Consider the following 19,706-nt stretch of genomic DNA (forward strand, 5'->3'; position numbering starts at 1 on the left):
TGGTCATGCGGGCTGGGAAGGCGCCAGAGGAGCCTGAACTGCATTGTGCATGCAGCGGGTAGGCTTGTATCATCCCCATCAAGTATGCGTTCCCTTTTGTGTACGCGATAACTTGGACAGCTGAATCTAAAAGCTGCTCTTGAAAACAATACATTGAGAGATTAAAGTTTTGAACAAGGGCTCTGGCAGGTAGCTCTGAAATATGACTGTAGTTTAAAACTGTTCTGAAACAGCTGTAATGACAGTAACATCATCTATTGCTGTCAGAGAGAAACACAATTTCTTCCTCTGTGGGGAGAAGGAAGTAGCTGGTTAATGGCTAGAGACTTACCTCTCGAGATCTACCTTTTAGATGATGTGCTAAAAAGAGAGGTATGGCTTTCTTACCACGTAGACATATTTATATATTTTGTGAGGTTTATTTATGTTAGTTGCTTTCCTGGCGGGGTTAATGAGGTGGTGACTGGCAGCCAAGTAAATTTAACGTATTCATAGGTAATGGTATTAGAAATGAAGTCTGAAAAGGCTGGCTGGCAGCCAGTCTGGGGTCCTCGTTTCTCACTGTGCAGCTGGGAGATAAGCTGCGAAGAGGAGCATCTGTGAAAGATGGAAGATGAGAGAAAAATGTTTAAAGTTGTAGCTTGGTTTTTACCTCCCAAACGCCACCAGCAGTGCTGACGCCCATTTGGTTGTTCATCAGAGAAGGTGCTGCCTGCGGAGGCTGTCACAGCACGGGCAGCTGCAGGTATCGGCGCTGCGCTTCCCTGGCTTGATGGAAGCTGCTCTCTGTCCTGACCCTGTGTTTCTGCTAATCCCAAAAATTGTTCGTAACCCTTTTCAGCAAAAAAGATAATATAAATCTATCATAAAACTGGATATAGGTTGCTATATGAAGGCCTGGTTGGGGGAAAAATAGTCAAGATGAATTTCGTTAGTGTTTGTACTCGTAAAAGTTCATTTTGGAGACTGTAAAGGATGAGAAGCACACCTGCAGGTTTATGGTGTTTCATGAAAAAGGTGCCTGCCTCTCTATTTCTGGAAAGCCTGATGTTAAAGTGTGTGGCTTTTAAATTATTATTGAGGCTATATTGCCACCCCCCTCCTTTCTGAGGTGATGTTTTGTGTTTCTAATGTGTGTTTTCATTTTGATTCATTCTAGTTTCACAGCTATGGCCTTAAGTAATCATTGCAAATAAAGCAAATCTGTTTTGGTTACATCAACAGGGCATTTAATGTCCACACAACTGCTAATCATTCTTCAATTTGTGCAATTAGAATAAAGCTCAGGTCATAAGCGGGAGAAATACGAGAGTCTGAAGCTGCCGTGTTGTCATCTGCTCTTGGCTTGCGCGCTACAGAGGTGATTTCTGTCTGCTCCTGAGCCGGGGCGTATTTCCCCCGGCTTAATTAAGCTCCAGCCCTCTCAGTGCTTCTCCTCGCAGCGCAGCCGGCGGTCTCGATTCGTTGCTTGGTCTGGAAGAAGATACAGCCGTGGCACAAAGGACCGGGGTTTGTTTCTCGCGGTACGTACTCATCGCTGCTAAGTGCTCCCATTGATTACAGCCGTGCGCACACAGCTGAAAACAACACGGTTGGTGGTTTCGAGGAATGCTCACTCTACTGCTCAGGAAGCCCTCGCCGTGCTGCTTGAGGACTTTATTTTGAAACAGAAGTGGAAATGTCAGGCAAACATGTGCAGGCGTTGCAGCGCGGGCTGGCTGGAGGGGCTGCCTGCTGGCTCCCACCCGCTGGCTGTGGCCTGAAGCGGGGCGAGGGGGGCACCGGCTGCGCTGTGCCTGCATTTTATCCCCTTCTAAATGGCAGGTGAAAAGCTTCAGCTAATGCTCCCTTAATAATTAATCGGTGTGTACAGGCACATCTTGGAGCCATTTTCATTTTATATGGTATGATAGACTTTTGATTAATTACCCTGGCTTGTAGAGTTGTAATAGATTAGTGTCTTACTTAAGGGGAGGAAAGGCTGTACTTTTCTTGTCATTGACCAAACACTAATGGATCCGTTAGGTGATGCAGCCGGCTGTGGTGCGTGCTGCCTTGCTAACACGGCTCCTCCACTGTGCAGCACGAAAAGCGCGTGCCTGTTGTGACTGCCTGTTTCTGCTACCTGATTTTGGGCTGGGGCTGGACACTGCTGTCGGCGCTGCTGGAACAGGAGCGGATTAGTCTTGCAGAGGTGCAATAAACCTCAAAGTTAGGCACCTTCTTGCTAAACCATCTCGGCTACCTAGCGTTGTGCTGAATTGAGATTACAGGTGACATCCTTTCAGCTGTCTTGAAACACACTTGAACACTGGGAAGTGTGTGAGAAAAGATAGCAAAGGGGGGAGAAATGCAGCCATAGGCAGTGACGGATGGCACCTCCGGGGCTAGCCTTCCTGCCAGTCAAACCGTCTGTGTCAGCTTTATTGAGGGTGCTCATTGCCTGGATTACAGCAAGGGCAGGGCATGCTCTAACAAGGTCTGGTGCCGTAACAAGGTCTGGGACTGTCCCAAACACTGCAGCAAGACACTTTGATGCTGCAGCTGTTTAATCTGAATAACAAGTGCATGTTTTCATTGAATTTGGTAGGAAAATGAGCAGTGATAGGGTGGGCCTGTGAGGCACTTTTGATAGTTTTATGTATAACAATGGCTTTTTTCCTTTTTTGTGTGAATGGGCCAGAGCATAGATAACCCTTTTTGAAGTAACGTTGAGCAGAGACTGTTTGTATCTTCCTTTGTTACGCCATCCATCTCCTCTCGGTATTATTTATCTGAGACAACTTTGGCACTGCTCGGCATCCATTAATCTATAGCATGTGTAGAGCCTGTCCTGACATACTTGCATCCTCTGAAAATACAGCAGAGTTGGAAGAAGGCCTAAAACTTCACTTTAAATTGGGTCTTTGGTAGTTTTGTGAACGGTGCTTTGCACAAGCAGCCAGAGAGAGCCTGATCCATGGTGCTGTGTTGGTGATGGCTGGAGCACAGCACCACGAAAGCGCTCTGCAGTGGTGTGAAGAGGTTGGGGGCAGGAGGAGGGGAGCTGAGAAGTAATGCTGTAAAAAAAAAAAAAAAAAAAAAAAAAAAAAATCCCAGTCATCCCTGCTATAAAATGCTTGGGGGCCTTTTGGCTGAATGCAGTGAGCAAAGAGCAGGCCTGCCCGGCGGTCAGCGGCTGTTTAGCAGTGAAATACTGTGTAGTGGTCGGTCGTGCGCTCCCTGCTTCCTCTCGGCTGTTGAATGGATGAAGGAAGGGACTCCACTGCATCTGTGAGCAAGTCTGTTGGCCTCTGGGAGACCTCTCTGGCTGTGACACCACTTCAGAGAGGGAATTTTCTGAAATAAAGCAGCTAACGGGCACGGAGACATCAATAACTTCACCAGCAGCGTGTGAGCTTGTCCACACTCTGATGTCAATCACATAAAACCTCGGTATTCCCAGTTCTGCAGGAGGTGGTATTTATAGAAGCAAATGCGCTAGAAGAGCCTTGTGTCCAGAACGCTTTTTGCAGGGACTGTATCACACACTCCAAGTGCCTGATAGCAGTTGCACCACGCTGGCGTGGGCCTGCTTCTGGTCACTGTCGCTCTCACTGTTCTTAGCCTGCGCGAGTTGAGATGAAAGGGTTCGCTTTCTGACGCTTTCTCTGCAAGTTAATAAAGTTACGGGACGTTTTTGATTCTCTCTGCCCCCCATTATCGATTGCTGAGCGTGGAGTGGCTCAGAAGACTTTGTATAGCTCAGGATTCAAAGCCACTTGAATAAACTCAGGGTTTAATAAACAAAAGAGTGATGAGATGGTTTGCTGTTGTTCTCTGCATATCTGCCTAAGGCTTTCAGCTGTCCAGGAAAATGACATACTACATCAAACAAAAGCAGTTATTGGCGGCAGGGTTTTTTAAATATTTAATTTCAAGAAAGTTGCTACTAAGGTTTTTTTCTAGCTTCTGATATACTCAGGTGGCAGGAAAAACAGCTTAAAAGGTCTGTGATGGTAATCAGGAATTTACAAACTCCCCCTTTCCATGTTAATACTAACTGGAAATGTTTTAAAGGTAACATTTAATACTATTTCGGCACTCTCTCCCTTAGAAGGATTTTGACCTTTTCATCGTCCCCACGAGCCTGGGATGCTAATGGAGGAAATTGCACATGAGACATGTGGAATGTCTGAGGTAATTCACCATATTCTGCAGGCCCTTTCTTGTGGACAAAAATACCTAAAACTTGGACTTCGTCAACGTGTAGGGGAGCTCAAATTACACTAGTTATACATGTTGTGTGACTTAACTCTCAGCTTGCTAACACTTTAGAGATTTCCTGCTCTGAAAGCTTAGGAGGATATGGGTATGCGCGTTTACAAACTCGGAGGGGTTAAGAAGGCTTGTAGTTAATCCAAAATACAAAAATGCTGCAGCAGCAGAATTGCTTCAAGCTCTTTTAAAAGTCCTTTCAAGTTAAGATGACATTGCTTTTGGTTTAATGTAATGAATTCAGTAAAGCAAGAAGGCACTCGCTGTTCTACTTGTTCCCACTCTCCTGTGAGGAAAGAGGGGCTTATAGGATTCTCGTTTGGCTGAAGTAAGTTTGGCTTGCCGTGTAGGGGAATAAATCCAAGTAGAATGATTTCAAAAATAAAGGGCCAAGCAGCCACAGTTTTCTGTTGCCAGTAACTTGCTAGAAACTCTCCTTACAGCAGACGGAAAAGGGTTCAGCGATGGTGGGATTTCCTAGGGCAGTTGACTTCTTCAAAAAGAAAGAACCGACTTCTGCAGGTTCATGCAGCTGTCTGTTAGTGGCTGGTTTGGCCTTCACGGCAGTCACTGCCCGTGAGTCTGCTGTGCCAGTACCTTTGGTTGTCCTTCCCTATGCATCCTTGCTGCAGGCGGGATTGATGATTTTTCTGCACACAGAAAAGAAGCAAGCGAGCCCTGCCAGCTCCTCTGGTAGCCCCGGTGCTGCTCAGCAGCTAGTGCTCTCCAGGAGGTTGCCCACCTGGCACTCGTAGGTGCAGACAGCCGTGCTTGCTGGCCGCCTGAGACACTGCCTCCTCCAGCTGTTTGGTGGAGGAACGGTTTGAGCTTGCAGCTGCTCTGCATGTATGGCCAAGGCAAGGCTTAGCACCGCAGGGCTGCATGTGGCACTGCAGGGGAAGGGCACGAGAGCAGCGTGCGGCGAGCCTTGGTCAGCTTCTGGTGAGCAAAAGGAACTGCAGCACATCCCGCAGCCTTGCCCTGCGATCAGGTGGCATGGATTTCAGTGATCACTGGCAGAGAGGTGTGAGAGGGATGTCTGTTGTGTTGTGCTGAGTCCGTTTCGGCCCTTGCAGTGTTCTCCTGTTGCGTTTGCTCAGGAAGGATCTCACTTCCCAGAGGTGACCTGTTGAGTACAGCTGGCTGTCTGAGCCTTGCTGGTTTTTGACAAACACCATCAATGTGTTTTTAAACCTTATTTTGCATCTGGTGTGAGGCTTCTGCAGGCGGGCAGGAGCGCAACAGGAGCTGCGGTGCCTCGAGCAGCCCTTCGCTGTGCCCTCGGCGTGGCGCAGAGGTTAGTCCGTCGGGAACCCTGCCTTCAGGCTCAGAGGGCGAGAGTAAGTGTTGTTAGAAACAGCGGTGCTTCCTGAGGAACTGCTAGTCAAATTCCTTCATGTGCTCTTTTTAAAAGGGCTGTAAACAAATTGTCTCTCATAAACCACCTGCATGCATAAAACACGTTTTCTATTGCCAGCATCTCCCAGAGTTGGATGGCTGATTTAGCCCTGACAGTGCCCTGGGTACTTCGTTCTTCCATTTAAAAAGCTGATCATTGATACTTTCCCAAATGTTTCTGTGTATTTAATGTTAGTGTAAGATATCCCTGCGCTGCTCCTGCAGGCAGAGAGGATACCAGCTGCATCAGGCAAGTTCTGCTGCTGCTGCCTCCTGCAGTGGGAATGGCCTGTGTCCTTCATTGTGTTTCTTTGGATTTTGGAGAGTCATTTACACTGAAAGACAGGGAAAATCAGAAGATATGCAGGAGTCTGTCACAAAGCCCCTTTCAGAAGGCTTCTGAGAAAATTACTTGGTATGCTGCATATTATCTATATTTATTTTTTCCTCACTTTTCAACTCAAAGAACTTTACTTCTAAAATAATAAAATATGAAAATAAAATTTGAGCCTGACCTGTCACCAGTGGGTAATGCATTCTAAAGCAAAGCCTCTGGGCATTGGACCTTTGCCAGCTGACCCTAAAATGCTGTTGGCGTGGTAGGTTTCTGCTATAGCTACTTTAAAACTGTCAGTGGATGCTTACCAGGCAGAAGGACTTAATTTGGTAGTTAAGGAGTGAGGAAGCAGGATTCTTCCAAGAAATTTCTGGGACAGCGTCCAAGTCAGTGGGAAATGTCCTGGGATTTGTGACCTGAGATTGTGGCACTCTGCAGCCCAGCCTTCCTCCTGCTTGTAAGTGTTGGGGAAATTTGAAACACTCCCCATGCCAAGACGAACTTATTTTTTCAGACAATAGGTGCGCTGGCTTCTGCATGGAGGAGGGACTCCTTCACTGCTCTGTCCTCAACCCAGCCCGTTTTGGGGTCTTTGCTTCCTGGTGGATGGGGGCAGCTCCCACAGGGTCTGCTCCTCCCTTCCCCTGCAGCGGTGTGGTGTTGGCAGATGTCACTTCCAGTGATGGTGTGACAGGAGCAGAGCTGTCTGTGTCTGGACAAGGGGCTTGCAGTACTGCAGGATCTGTACTTGATATTCTCTGTGGTTTCTCAAGTGTGATGCTCTGATGCAGAGAGGGGAAAGAGTGCATCCCAAAGGTACGCTGACCACCCAGTAGGGTGCACAGGAGCAGCTCCTTTTGCAGGACTGTCCTGACCTTGTTTATTTTGGACTTAGGCACCATAAAATAGCTTGTTAATTGCTGCTCATTTAGAATTATAATAAGGTGTTACCAGATGAGTTCTGTAATATTACAATTAAAATGTTATAAAAAAAAAAAAGTGGTTTTAAATATTTCATAAATCGGTTAAAATTTAATTCAAAGTACACTGATTGCAAGCTCTTTGCGTATGTGCGTAATTGTTAAAAGCTACAAGGATAAAAGCAAAGATCTCTCATACGGTGTTCCTTGCATCATATTCATGGGGAAGGTTTTTGTGGTGCAGAATCCGTGCTCTGGCCAAAGGTTGACAAGGAAAGCAGTGAGCTCCAGCGCCAGGAGCAGCTTTGCTCCATAAGGAGGGGATGCCAGGGCTCTGCTGACCGGGCTGGGACAGAAGGAAGGGGGTCTTTGGGAGCAAGATGCAGCTGATACCATGTGGGTCTGATTATCGGCTCTTCTATGTGCGGGGTGCCTTGCACTGAGGAAAGCTCTTAAGCTGGTGGGCAGCTGATGCCTTGGGCCTCAGAAAATCTATTCTGTTTTGGATGATGTTATTCCTGGATCATAACTACCTTAGTTAATGCAGTGCATAGTGCTGTGCGAGCGCAGGCTGGCAATTCAGGTTGATTTGAAACATTTCGAGATGTCTTTGTCCTGCCTTCCAGTAGCCAGACTAAAACACAGACCTGGCGCAGGAGCTGTGTTACGTGCTCCAGCTAATTCGGTAAAACCGCCCCTATGGTCGTGCCTGGCTCAGGTCCAGTGTAACTAATGGACTGGGCAGTGTGCGCGGAGCCGTGGTCTCCGAGCAGATGAACCTTCAGAGGGAACATCATCAAACCACTCTGATGCATTAGTGTGCAGGTAAGAAAAGGCCTGGACATCTGGTGACATCGCCAATCCCAAAGTAAATGCCGAAAACTTGGAGCACGCTCCTCGAACGTCGCTAAGGGCCTCAGAGCCCTGCTTGCTGGCAGCTGAGGAGCTGCTCTGCGCCGCTGTTAATTCGGTGTGTTTGGATGTGATGAGCAAGGTGCTGCCTCTCGTGCCGTCAGCCCCATCAGCCGTGTGCGGGAGCTGCTTCCTTTCCTTGGAGTCCTGCTTAACCAGGTCCTGCTTAACCTTTCCTTTGTTTTTCATCAAGCTAGGTAACATCGTTCCCCTTTAAGATCTGTTCTGTTTTTGCCTTTGGGATTTTATGTTCTGGCAACTAACAAAATTAAAATAGCTTTCCTCATAAGTAATGTAAGATGTACATTGAATCAGATTTCAGGGGCTCCAAGTACGCACTTCAGCATGCTATTGTATGAATGGATTGAGAAAACAAGTAGCAGTAATTTTCTTTCCTTAGGTTTTACTGAATGGCTTTCCAAGAAGCTGCACATTACATATAACTTCTTTCTGAAGGTCGTGTACAGGCAGGGGCCTGGAAGGGAGGAGTGGAGAATTTCAAAAGTAAAGCCGTGAAGTTCCTGCAGGCGGCATATGGGTTGTCTTACCTTTGCAAAGGTCTTTCCATCTGCTGTTGGCAGAAGTCTCCATTACAAAAGGGCAGGCTTTTGGAGGTACGTCTTTTTTTTTCAGGTTGTTTTTTTTATTAGAATTCAGGTTTATCTCAATTCAGACTGTTTGCATGGGACCACTCCCCTGGTGGTGAAAGAATATAAAGAGGATTTGCAAGATCTAATTGGGATACAGGGGAAATGCTCTCAAAACTTGGGGAAGATGAACTTTCAAGATTAGATTTCTTAAAATAAATAAATAAATAAATAAATCACCAAACAACCTCCACCAAAACCCCAAAACAAACAAAAAAAGCACAACAAAACCACAGGGTTGGTGTTTTTGTTTTTTTTTCTTTTGGATACCTAAGTTAAGGTTGAAGTGTAAAAGCATGGAATTGCTGCAGAGTTGATGCAGCTGTTGTTTAGGTCCCTGTAGCCGTTAAGGAGCTCAAAAGCCTGTTGCCATGATCGGCCAAAGAAAGATGACTTGTAAAATGTATTAATTGATTTGCTTCCATCATGCTCTTTAGAACACACAGCAGCAAATCTGAGTGATGCAAAACCTGATGGGGAGATATTTTGTGTGCCTTACTGTGCAGAATAGGATGCAAGAAATCTGAATTCTAATTTCTAGCTCTAACTGCTGCTGAAGGAGAGAAATTGTACTTTTGGACCGAGTCAGAGTTAAGACCCACTTCTCACCATTAATTCAGGATTTCTTAATTTACAGACCTTCGGTTTCTTCATCTTAAACATTATATTACACCTAGGACTTGATTTTTATTTACATCCCTTAAGCATGGCTTGGGCGCAATGTAGTATATGCTACCTCAGAGGGTGTTTTCCTTTTCCAGAGCAAAGCAAGGGGGCCTGGGTGGTGGGGGGAGAATAATCATAAATTTAGCATCTTATTGTAATAAGCTTGATTGCATCTCTGTTTCTTTATAGGTTACAGAAACAGCTTTCATTTTTCATACAGAACACAACTGCATGAAACTTGTGCTTTCATAGTTGCTGCTTATTAGTTGCAAAGGGAATTTCTGGGTGCTATCTTCCATGGTAACACACAAATGCGTCCAGAGCCAGAGGACTGCAGGATGCTGGGGGCGTTCTGCACAGAGAGAATTCAGTTTAATAAATCTAATAAGCCCATTTACCCTACTGGGCTATGTTAACTACCTGCATATAAACGGAGCACATATAACGTTTGGGCAAAGGTTAGAGAAGCAGTTTCTTGGAAAGACTAGCTCTAGAGCACACCAAGGCAGCAGCTATTCTTATTTTAGCCCTCAGTAATGCACACAATAATGGGGTTCAAGCAGTATCTGTGGTGGAGACAGTAATAGCAACTAAGATATAATTAACTTCAAAACCCTTTAGGAGAGAATAACTCCAAAACCTAGCGTTGAAAATGTTTCATAGTTTCACAAGATGAGAATTACAGAAAGTTTAATTGGGGATATAAAGCCTCCAGTAGGGCATAGGTTGTCTGCTGAATGATGGTGGTGGGAAGACACCTGCCCTGTGGCGGCCCGCTGCTGTCTCCTGCTCTGTCCTAGGAGCTGCTGGACCAGGCTGTGCTTGCAGGTGGGGTGTGGGGCTGGTGTCATGCAATAGTGCTGGTGCTAGCCACGGCTAGCGAGGCTGCTTTGCGGGAGCTTGGTGGACCTGTGGAGAAGGATTATTGTCTCTGTTAGCAGGATCAGAGCAGGAGGGCCTTTCTGCATCACCACGCATGGCAGTGGCTGAGGGGTGGAGGTTTCGGAGCCATTACACACACACTTCCCACAGCCTGGCTTGAAATAGCCCTGGACACAGGTATTCACTCGGCATTATCTAACCACCCGAGGCTTTGTCAAGCTGCTGTTAATCCAAGTCCGCGAGGTTAGTTGTGTGGGGGATCCTTGTGTACATCTTCATGAGCGACCATGACCAGTGCACGTAGTGTATGAATACTCAGTGGGCTTAGAGGGGCCAAGCAGAGGAGCAAAATAATGAGTGACGTTGGACTTCAGAAAGAAGAACTTTAAAGAAAGCGAACAAGTTACTCAAAGCATTCCTGAAATTAAAATGGGAGAAGGTAAGAGCAGAGAAGAAGTGGAGAAAACAGTGCAATGTTTCCTTGATGTGGTTTAAAAGCAATAATGGAGCATTAGAAAGCAAGCTGGAAGAAGCAGTTAAATTAGCAAGGCGGGGAATAATTCACACTAGCTTGATGGCAGGTTTGAGGAGCTGTTTGAGCTGGAACACTTCAAAATTTGGAAATCCAACCCCCACATATTAGTAGTAGAGAGTATAAAGCATAACGAGCATAAAAGGAAAACTGAAAGATCCAAGGTGCGCTTTGAAGAACTACAACATCTATACATAGGAGATAAATTATTTAGGCAAATCAGTGTCCATTGTCTTGTGTGAAAATTGGGCTTACCGGGTGATGGGAGGTTAAAGACAGCAATTAAGGAAGAAAAGGTACTGCTAAAAAGGGAGTTCTGTGCATCAATTTTTAACTGCTAAAAATGTAATGGAGGACTTAGTACTAGTACCATGCCCAGCCTTTCTAAATATAAAAGATAAGCAAATTTCAGAAATTGAGGTCTTGGCAAAAGCAGCTTTGGAATAAGCTATTAATCTGGAAGTATTAACTGAGCATACCCAGGTAGCATGCTACATTATATAAAACATAACTGAATTTACAGCAAATGTAAGGGATTTTTCATTAAAAAGAGCCACTCTTTCAGATAAAAGTTCTTTATATACCTTCTTCTGTGGTTGAAGCAAAAATTGAGGAAATAAAATACATGAAAGCGCATGTGCTCCTAAGGTCTGACTTTCATGGATTCTGCAAACGAGAACTGTTCTGGTAGCTGCTTGAAATGTAAATTCCTGAGAAGCAAAGAGAGAATGGGCTACGGCTTGTTCACAATCCAGGCGGGCCCTGAAAATTTCTACACTGAGGCCTCAAAAGAGGCTGAGTTGACATGTGGATAGAGGAAAAGCATTGTTACATAGAAACCGATTCTGTTTGAATTATGATTGATTTAGGGTTTAGTTTGGTCTGGAGGTAGCAGGCACCATGCAAATGCTTGTAGGACAGCTTATCCCTCATCTGAGCCATCGCTTGCATTCTTGCTGTTTTGGGTAGAGCAGAGTTGGTGCTCCCGGGACTTTCTGTCGGATCAGCTTTGTTCCTGGCAGTCTGTGAGATGTGGAGCTGGTGGGCTCAGCATTGCAGGAATATAGCGGTGCCACAGCTGTACAGGAAATAGAAATCAACTGTAGTGTCCTGTAAGCCTCAAGCCCAGAAGGGCAGTGGTTCCCAGCTCTCTTCTCTTTAGTTTAAAACCTTGTTTGTACGTCCTGGGTGTGTGAAACTGGATGCCAGGGAACTGGGGTTTAGAGGAGAGGACTTGGTACCTTGTGATTTTAATCACTGCGCTGTTTTCCATTGTGCTGAACATAAGCCTGTAATTATGTGGTCATTAGTACGAAGCGTCTTTCGTCCTCTGGGTAGTCTTTTGTAGAGCAAGTGCAGGAATTCTTGCTTTGGGGGAGTGGCTGATAGGGGAGTACATTCCTCCACCTTAGTGGACTTTGCTAAGGAATAGCTGAATTTGTTTACCATTTCTGCAGGATTTTCCGCTGCTATGGATCTTTGGTCTGTGCCTCCAGTGGTGCAGTTGGGTCTGTTCCATGAACACAGTCAGGGCTCTGCTGAAAGGGTGATATGCGTGCAGCAGTTACCTGCTTTTAAGGAGACTTTACAGCAGGCATTAGGAACCTCTGCACTTGGGTAGGGTGATCTACAGCGATCTGTATTTAGTGCTCAGCGTGAGTGATGGCTGGGCTCCCGAGACTCAAGGCTGATCTGTCTTTTAAGCGGACGTTTTGACTTATCACTCTAGTTCTTTAACAGCGCCCTTCATAATCCTTGTTTCAGTGGGAAAAAAACAACACAACCTTTTTATCTAGGATTGTCTGCAGGCAGCGGCACCTTCAGAAATTAATAACTTCAGAAGAAAATGTGGCTAATGGGGTGGCCAGGAGCGTCCAAGCCGTGCGTGAAGCCTGGTGTCCTCCTTCCCTCCGCTCCTCTCCGGGGGTCAGGTTTGTGTTTGTGTGCTCAGCATCACAGAGGTCTGTAGCTGGGCCAGCTCATTGCTGAAGTCTTCACACTTTCTTTAATACTTTGCCAAGATAAGGAAGGAGAATCTTTTCAAAGTATTACTGAATTGTTTATTGCTGTTGGGTGTATTCCCCCCCCACTGATCTGTCAGTGCTTAGGATATTTTTTCCTGTGTTGAGGGGTATTTTGTGTGTGTGTGTGTGGTTTTTTGTTTGTTTTGGTTTGTGTTTTTTCCACCCCGTTTTTAATTTCCATCGAAACAAATGATGAAAGATTTTCCTGCTGGGGTTTATTCTCTTCTCCTTTTTTTTTTCTTTGGAGAGTTTACTGAGACTATTCAACATACACTTTCTTTTGCTCTGTCTCATTCCATTACTCACAGTTATATGCCCGTGGCTAATTATACTCCTCCACTCCTTTCTTGGTGTTTGTATCCTTCATGTACTTACAGATGGTTATCAAATCCCCATCTTGCTTAGCCAGTCTGTCTAGCGCTTGTGACTTGACAGAGATTTTTATCCTCCCCAGTCCTTGAATTGCTTTGCTCATCCCTTCTCTCCAGATGGTTTGAGAGCCTGCAGCCTGATGCTCCAGGCCTGCTCTCACCTGGGTCCTGGAGGTGCGGTACCTTCGCTCGTGCTTTAACTTTTGGCCATTTTGCTGTATTTCAAGTTCATATGAAGTTCTTCCCCAAACCCGTGTTAGTGTTGCCATCTTCCATATATCTCCCCACTGTATTTCTCTAATACTTTCCCTGCATGTGGGAGTTTGGAGTGAAATGAGACTCATTTTGTCGTTTTTGGCCATATTGCTGTACTCCCCAAGTCTCTTTATATTATATTTCTTGCAGAAAAGCACAAAGAAATCTATGCTAGAGGAATACTAATGTAGTGAAGTGAAACATTCAGAAGTCATTAACTCATGTGTAACTGCGCTTCTACAACTTCTAATGTGTGCAATATGATCTTGAATTATACGGTGTCTCATGGCTTTCCTCCTCCTCATTCAGAGCACAGCTGAGACGTTAGATACAGAATGAAGCAGCTGAGCTGTAGCCAATTATTGTGCTCATTTTTAATGGAATAAATAGCTGCCTCATTGCCCTGTGTGGCATGTGGCCCCTCCTTGCTCGGTCAGGTCCTGATTAGCCTCGTTTGGGTGACACCTCGCAATAGTGGTGGCTGGGTCCCTCTGAAGCACAGAGTGCCCTTCAGGGTATTTGTGTAAAACACAGAGTTGCAGCTAGGTGTCCAGAAAGACAACTGGGTTTTGTTTTTATTTCGTATGTGTGGTGTAGTTGGGAGAAGCTGATACAGTTTGAGCCCTTTCTTCACTAGCACCTGGCTGGCATCCAGCCGGTATCTTCTGACTTTTCATCCTTGGGCTCAAGCTGAGAACACTTAAGAAGCTCCCAACTTGAAAAGCAAATGCAATTGATTCATGCTCCTTCATGAAAAGATGTTTCGCTGTCTCCAGGTCAGACAAGGTCGTTGCTTATGCACTGGGCTTACCTTCTGTCCTGTGGGTTTCTGGAGACTCTTACATGTCCCCAGCAAATGCGGTGTCAGTAGGCAGACATGAAATGGAACCTGGCAGTCCCCTGCATGTGCAGGGATTCCTGCAGGGAACGTTTTTTGGGCTGACTCGTTAGATACTTAGGGTTGCAAAGTAGCTTAAAATGAAAAGCCGTTTTAATGCAATATTTTTTTTTCCCTCTTTTGGAGCAGGCTCACTTGCTTTGGGGATGCTTTTCTTCGCCATGCCATTCATGGCTAGTGACCCACGTGCTGCTTGCTTCAGTTCAGTTTATTTTCCAGAAGAGTTCATAGAGGACACGAGCTATTCAGTGCTGATTTGAAACTCCTCTTGACTCTTTAAAGTTGACTGCTTTTTCTAATCTCTTTGCAGTCTCCTATGGGACGTGTTCATTGCCAGAATTTCCTAGTACCATATGAGCTGTTGGTATTCTTGGCTCTGTTTTAAATGAGTCCAGCTTTTTCTGCTTGTCCGAAAGAATCAAACCATGTAGTTTCAAAAATGTTCTCAGGACCTCCTCTTTTCCATCCACCTGCCCCACGGCAAAATCAGCTATATTTAAATCAGATTTGCTTTTTTTTGTTGCTGTTGTTCCGCTTTCCAGCTTCCTAGTTTTCTGCCAAACTAGCGCTTGATAGTGCTAACATTGAGTTGGGAGCAGAGGACGGAGTTTAGCTTGCTAAACTCAGATGTTTTTACAAAACCATCTGGAATGCTTAGCTGCAGCCTCCTTCTGGGTTGCATGGTCTAGGGTTTACAATATTGCCAGGACCAGATGCAGAAGTAGCAGTGAGAATGTACATCTATTTTCTGAAAGATCTTTTTCTCCGGTGTCTGGGCTCGGAAGCAATATTAGTTGTGGGATGCAAGTCAAAGCAGTGAGATTAAAGGAGGCCTTCAAAGGAAGAGACCTGAGGTCACCTGGTGCACGGGAGATAATTCCAGATGCAGAGGAGAGCAGCTTGAAGGGCGTGAGGTTGTCAGGGCAAAAGAAACAGTCTTAAGAGCATCGGCTGATTGTTTGCTGATGGACTTTATTCTGCTGAAGCAATACTGATTCTGTATCATGTTTAGCTGATTACCAAAACCTACCAACATCACTTGGTTCATAGCTATTTTCCTTCTCACGCTGTCTTTCTGCCCCAGGGGAGGGAAGCCTACAGCTTTGTTCAAGGTGGCTCTTCAGAGCTGTCAGAGCACCGCTGGCCTTCTCAGGGTTAATTGGGCTTCAGCTAGCGCCCCGTCACCTTGCTTTGAGCATGGGGACATCCTGCTGGGGGGGAGCACCTCGCTGCTGAAAGAGAGGGAGCTGAACCACTTGGAGAGACTTTTTTTCATATTTTCAATTTCAAAAGAGAATGACAGCTACTCAGATTTATAAAATTTTAAAACACTCCAATTTAAAGGGCTTTAAATATTGTATGTAGACAACTTTTCCATAGACAGAGCAGCTGTGGAAAGAGGAAATGGAGAAGATTGTTCCCGCTAAGGGCCAAAGGTGCTGGATTCGCTTTGGAGGGACAGACAGCAGTCTTGCGTAGGGAAATCTGGCTTTCCTACCAGATGGTAAATTATCGTAGAGCACTAAACAGCTGCAAAAAGATCAAGTCTATAAAGCATCTGGTAAAGTAACTGCCAATTGATCAGCTTTGCATGATGCACGTTGTATGTATCTCATGGGCTTGAGAGGAAAGTTATAAATCTGTCAAGCTGGAGATGGGAGTGAACTTGATGTTGTTTGCTGAAAGCTGACAGAAATCAAGAGACCTATTCTTCAGCTGAGGTTTTTGTGTTCCCAAGAGTCGCTCCTGAATGAGGGCTGTGGAGGTGCCATTCACAGGACTTCTGAGCAATCTGCACTTGAGATACACCATTAGATCAGGCACTTTTGTTGTTAATGGAAGTGAATGAAAGAGGAGAAGCTCTCTGAAAGCTATTCATCCCCAATCTGGTCTGATACATACCTAAGATGTTTCCAGCACCACCTGTAAAACTCGTTCTCTGCCCTAACTTGAGAGAGGGTGGCACACATCCTGAGTTTTGACACAGTAATTTCAACCCTCAGTGTTTTTTTCCTCAAGAAGAGTAACCTCCGAAGATTCTGGCTGCTGTTGGGTATTCCCAGATGTAATGCTGCTCAAAGAGTGCTTCGGCGGGTGTGCTTCTCCAAACTGTACAAATTAGCACCGTACATAGAGAATTTAGAGAGATAATCTTCACTCTTAGTCCAGGCACTTCTCCCCATTCCCCCGTGTGCCATATCTGGAGAGCTGGCTGACACTGGGCAAACTGCTTGGGGACTGAATCGAATTTCCTGTTGGAAATAGAGCTGATGCAGTTACAGAGACACAGCTATCTCTCTCTGCAGCCTAAGACGTATTAATGGCGCTTTTAGTAATTCTTTGGCAAGGGACAAAGGAGAATATGGAGGCTGGAGACGAACAGAGAACCCAGTGTGGCTGATCCGAAGAGCCTCTTCTTCGGTATTCAGAGTCTTGCTGCTGAGCTCCCTTGGATTTATTTTCTTCATTGAGATAATAAAAGCAGGATAAGATGATCAGTATTCTCCCTGCATCTAGGTTAGAACTAGGTTATTTTGTGAAGTATTTTCAGATGTCTTGGCTGTAGAAGACATTGCATAAATAAAGATTTCTTTGTATTGTGTGATATTATAACGTGTGAAAAGATTTACTGTGCAAATACAGTAACAGAATGGAGAAGAATCATGATCTGCTGTTTGTTAGTATGGTGCAATGTAAATATTTGCCTAGGTAGATTCTCTTGAGATTTCGTGTGGATTTCCCTGCTAACTGTCATTGCTGGCTTTCTCTGAATGCTATGCTTCTGTCAGAAGTAAACATGTTCATAATGTGTGATACTTGCCTCCATCAAAAGTTCTGCAGTTCTCAGGGAAAAAAAAAATTCATCCCCTTCCAAAAACAAAAAACAAGGAAAATATACGAATATATTTGTTAAAGCAATCTTAAATATATTTCTAAAATCTCAGCCAATGCTAAGAGAGTGGCGGGTCATGTTTTGTACAGTTTGTGCACACATGGACATTTGCTTGAAATACATTTCAAGGTGAAATATATTTCAGTGTGAGATTTGTCACTATTAGTGCTCTATTGGTAACTTCTGATAATATTTGCAGCTTAGCAAAGGAGAAACTCACTGACTTTTGAATGACTCTTGAGCTTGCGTTGAGATAACAACACTGAGTGAGCCACTGTTCCCGTTAAACATTGTCACAGAGCGAATGGGGCTTGCTGGCTCCTTTAAAATCTGTCTTAACTGGCAAACCTTGGATTCTTATCCTCGAGGTAAATAGAGTACATTCTCATGAAAAGATAAAGGACACAGATACCCAGAAATTGCATTCTTCTTAAATACTTGTCTTTCTGGTTGGGTTTCATGGAATGTCCTGTGTTTCTATATCCAGGCAGATGTACAAGTTGAGCCAATTGCAAAGACTTATTGGCTTTGTTTTGGAGAAGGGGTATTCAGTCCTTTTTAAGTCAGTCCTCTCTCTTCTGGGGAGGACAAAGCTTAGCACTTTGCTTTGGGTAAACCTCTTCAAAGGCATATTTCTCAATTGCTTACTCCTGGCATCCCCAGTAGCCCTGTGAACTGAGGGATGACTCAGTTCAGCTCCTGTTTCTGCTGTTTGGACCCATCTGAGATGCAGATAAAGCTGCTTCTACAAAAGGATGCTCTGGTACACCAGCCTAGCTGAATGGGCTCAGTTATGTTTAACGTAGTTGGCTGCAAACCACCCTACGTATGTAGTCAAGCAGTTCTCTCTTGGGCAGATGAATGAGCTTAAGATGCTGTTTCTTGTAACATGCAACTTCCAAAATGTGTGTACAAACATGGCTAAGAACAACTAAAGGATTTTTAATAGGCCATAATAGAGCCTGGACCTGAAGACAAATTTGAAGCTGGTGATGCTTTTATGGCTCGTGACCCTTAAACAACTTATGGACTGTGGGGTACTATTGTCTTGCTATGCTGCTTAAGCAGGAAAGATAGTTAAATTTCACTTAATAGCTCTATTTGTGTATTTACTGTGACCTTACAATTTAGTTTGGAATATCAGCAGTTAATCTGTGCATCGTATTTGATCACTTAGCTTTTCTTCCTCTCTTGTTTTGCAGGAGAAAGTCTGTGTCTGTAACACTGGATGTACTGACCGCTTGCCTCAGACTGAAGAGGACTTGCTCTACTTTGGAATATGGTGCCTAACTTCTGCGTCTCAGTACTCACAGTGCCAGCAGTCATCCTGTGCTGCTTGATGCTGCCTTTAGCGGGAGCTGACAGTAAGTAACACTCATTATTGAACAGCCTGAATGCATTGCAAATTCTTTCAACAAATACGGAGTCTACTGGGTGTGTACTGGAAACACTAAGGAACGCTAAGGAACTGTACTGGAAACACTAAGGACTAAGGAACAACCCTCCTAGTCTCTTATTTTCCAATATGTGCAATGCAGGTAGATTGTGTGTGAAAGGGCACAAGTAGAACTAAAAGGCTGACAACAGTTATTCAAGTGCTGGATGAGCTTTTGTAGTAGCTGCAAGTTAAAAACCTGATAATTTGATTTCTAATATGTACAGATGAGTAAAGAAAACTGGGAGGTGAAGGAAGAAAGAAGTATCAGTGTTGCAGTAATCCCCATTACTTTATTTTGTTCTTTTACCAGCTCTCTTAATTGGTGTGTTACTGAGACATCTCTCCTGAGAGTCGGTGGGTCACTGAGAGGTGCTGGGAAAGGACACAGATTTTTAGCTTCTGCTGTAGCTCTCCTACACCTGTATTTTGGTAGAATTGGAGTCAAATGTCTCTTGTGGTGATGCTTTAAGTTGCTGTGCCTGTGCCTGGTACTCTGAGAGTCTTAACAGAGCTGCTCTCTCAGGCTTGGATTTGCTCTGTCCAGAGCAAGGAGAAAGCTGTGCATAAAAGGCTGCTGTGGACAGACAAGAGGAGGAACCTGGCTAATGGTGGACAACTGAAAATACCTCAATAGGATTTGCCCATCCTGATGGACTGCTCATCATGAGCTGCTGTGGTGCTTTGGTTAATTCTGCCCATGCATGCACGTTGTTGAGTGCTTCTGTGCATTAACATATAATGGTTTGGGAGGATTCATTTTTTTTTTCGGAGTGCCAAATGTTCACACATTCATTGCAGGCTCTGTGGCAGCTGTGAATACTCAGTGCCTTTGAAAGCATCCAGGGCCCATGGGATGCTTCAGTTGGAGCCGGGAGGTGACCATGATGAGCCTCCTGAGCTGCCACCAACCATCTGCTTCTCCCTCTGGCTTTTCTTTGTCACCAGGCTTATAATTAAGATGTGATTTCATGAAAGTTGAAGAAGGTCTCCATGCCAGTAGGAGCATGGCTGAATGTGAAAAAAGCAGTGGACTGGGGCTCTTCAATGTCCTTGACTAAAAGAGAAGGAGTAAATCTAGAGAAGGTGGGAGAGGAGATTGAAGATTGATGTAAAGAGAGATGCAAATTCACTATTTTTGCCACCACCAGGAGTGATTTGTACAGGCAGCAGATTACTGTGTAATCTGTGGAAATCTGAGATGCCTAATTAAACTGGGGGCAGCAGCTGTCTCCTCCTTCAGCTTTCTCCCCTGGCTGCTGATGCTGCTGGAAGACAT

General features: G+C 44.9%; 1 protein-coding gene across 14 annotated transcripts in view; it reads left to right on the forward strand.

Annotated features, from left to right (window-relative positions):
• Positions 1-19,706, forward strand: part of PTPRF (protein tyrosine phosphatase receptor type F) — a 364,428-nt gene that overhangs the window by 112,369 nt on the left and 232,353 nt on the right. For all 14 annotated transcript variants that reach the window (XM_084527751.1, XM_084527753.1, XM_084527745.1 and 11 more), the window contains exon 3: positions 18,195-18,356. In XM_084527751.1, coding sequence (XP_084383877.1) covers positions 18,272-18,356 — 85 coding nt within the window. In that variant the 5' untranslated portion in view covers positions 18,195-18,271. The remainder of the gene's footprint in view (positions 1-18,194; positions 18,357-19,706) is intronic.

This window comes from Aythya ferina, assembly GCF_964211825.1.
Source record: "Aythya ferina genome assembly, chromosome: 8".
Classification (NCBI taxonomy): domain Eukaryota; kingdom Metazoa; phylum Chordata; class Aves; order Anseriformes; family Anatidae; genus Aythya; species Aythya ferina.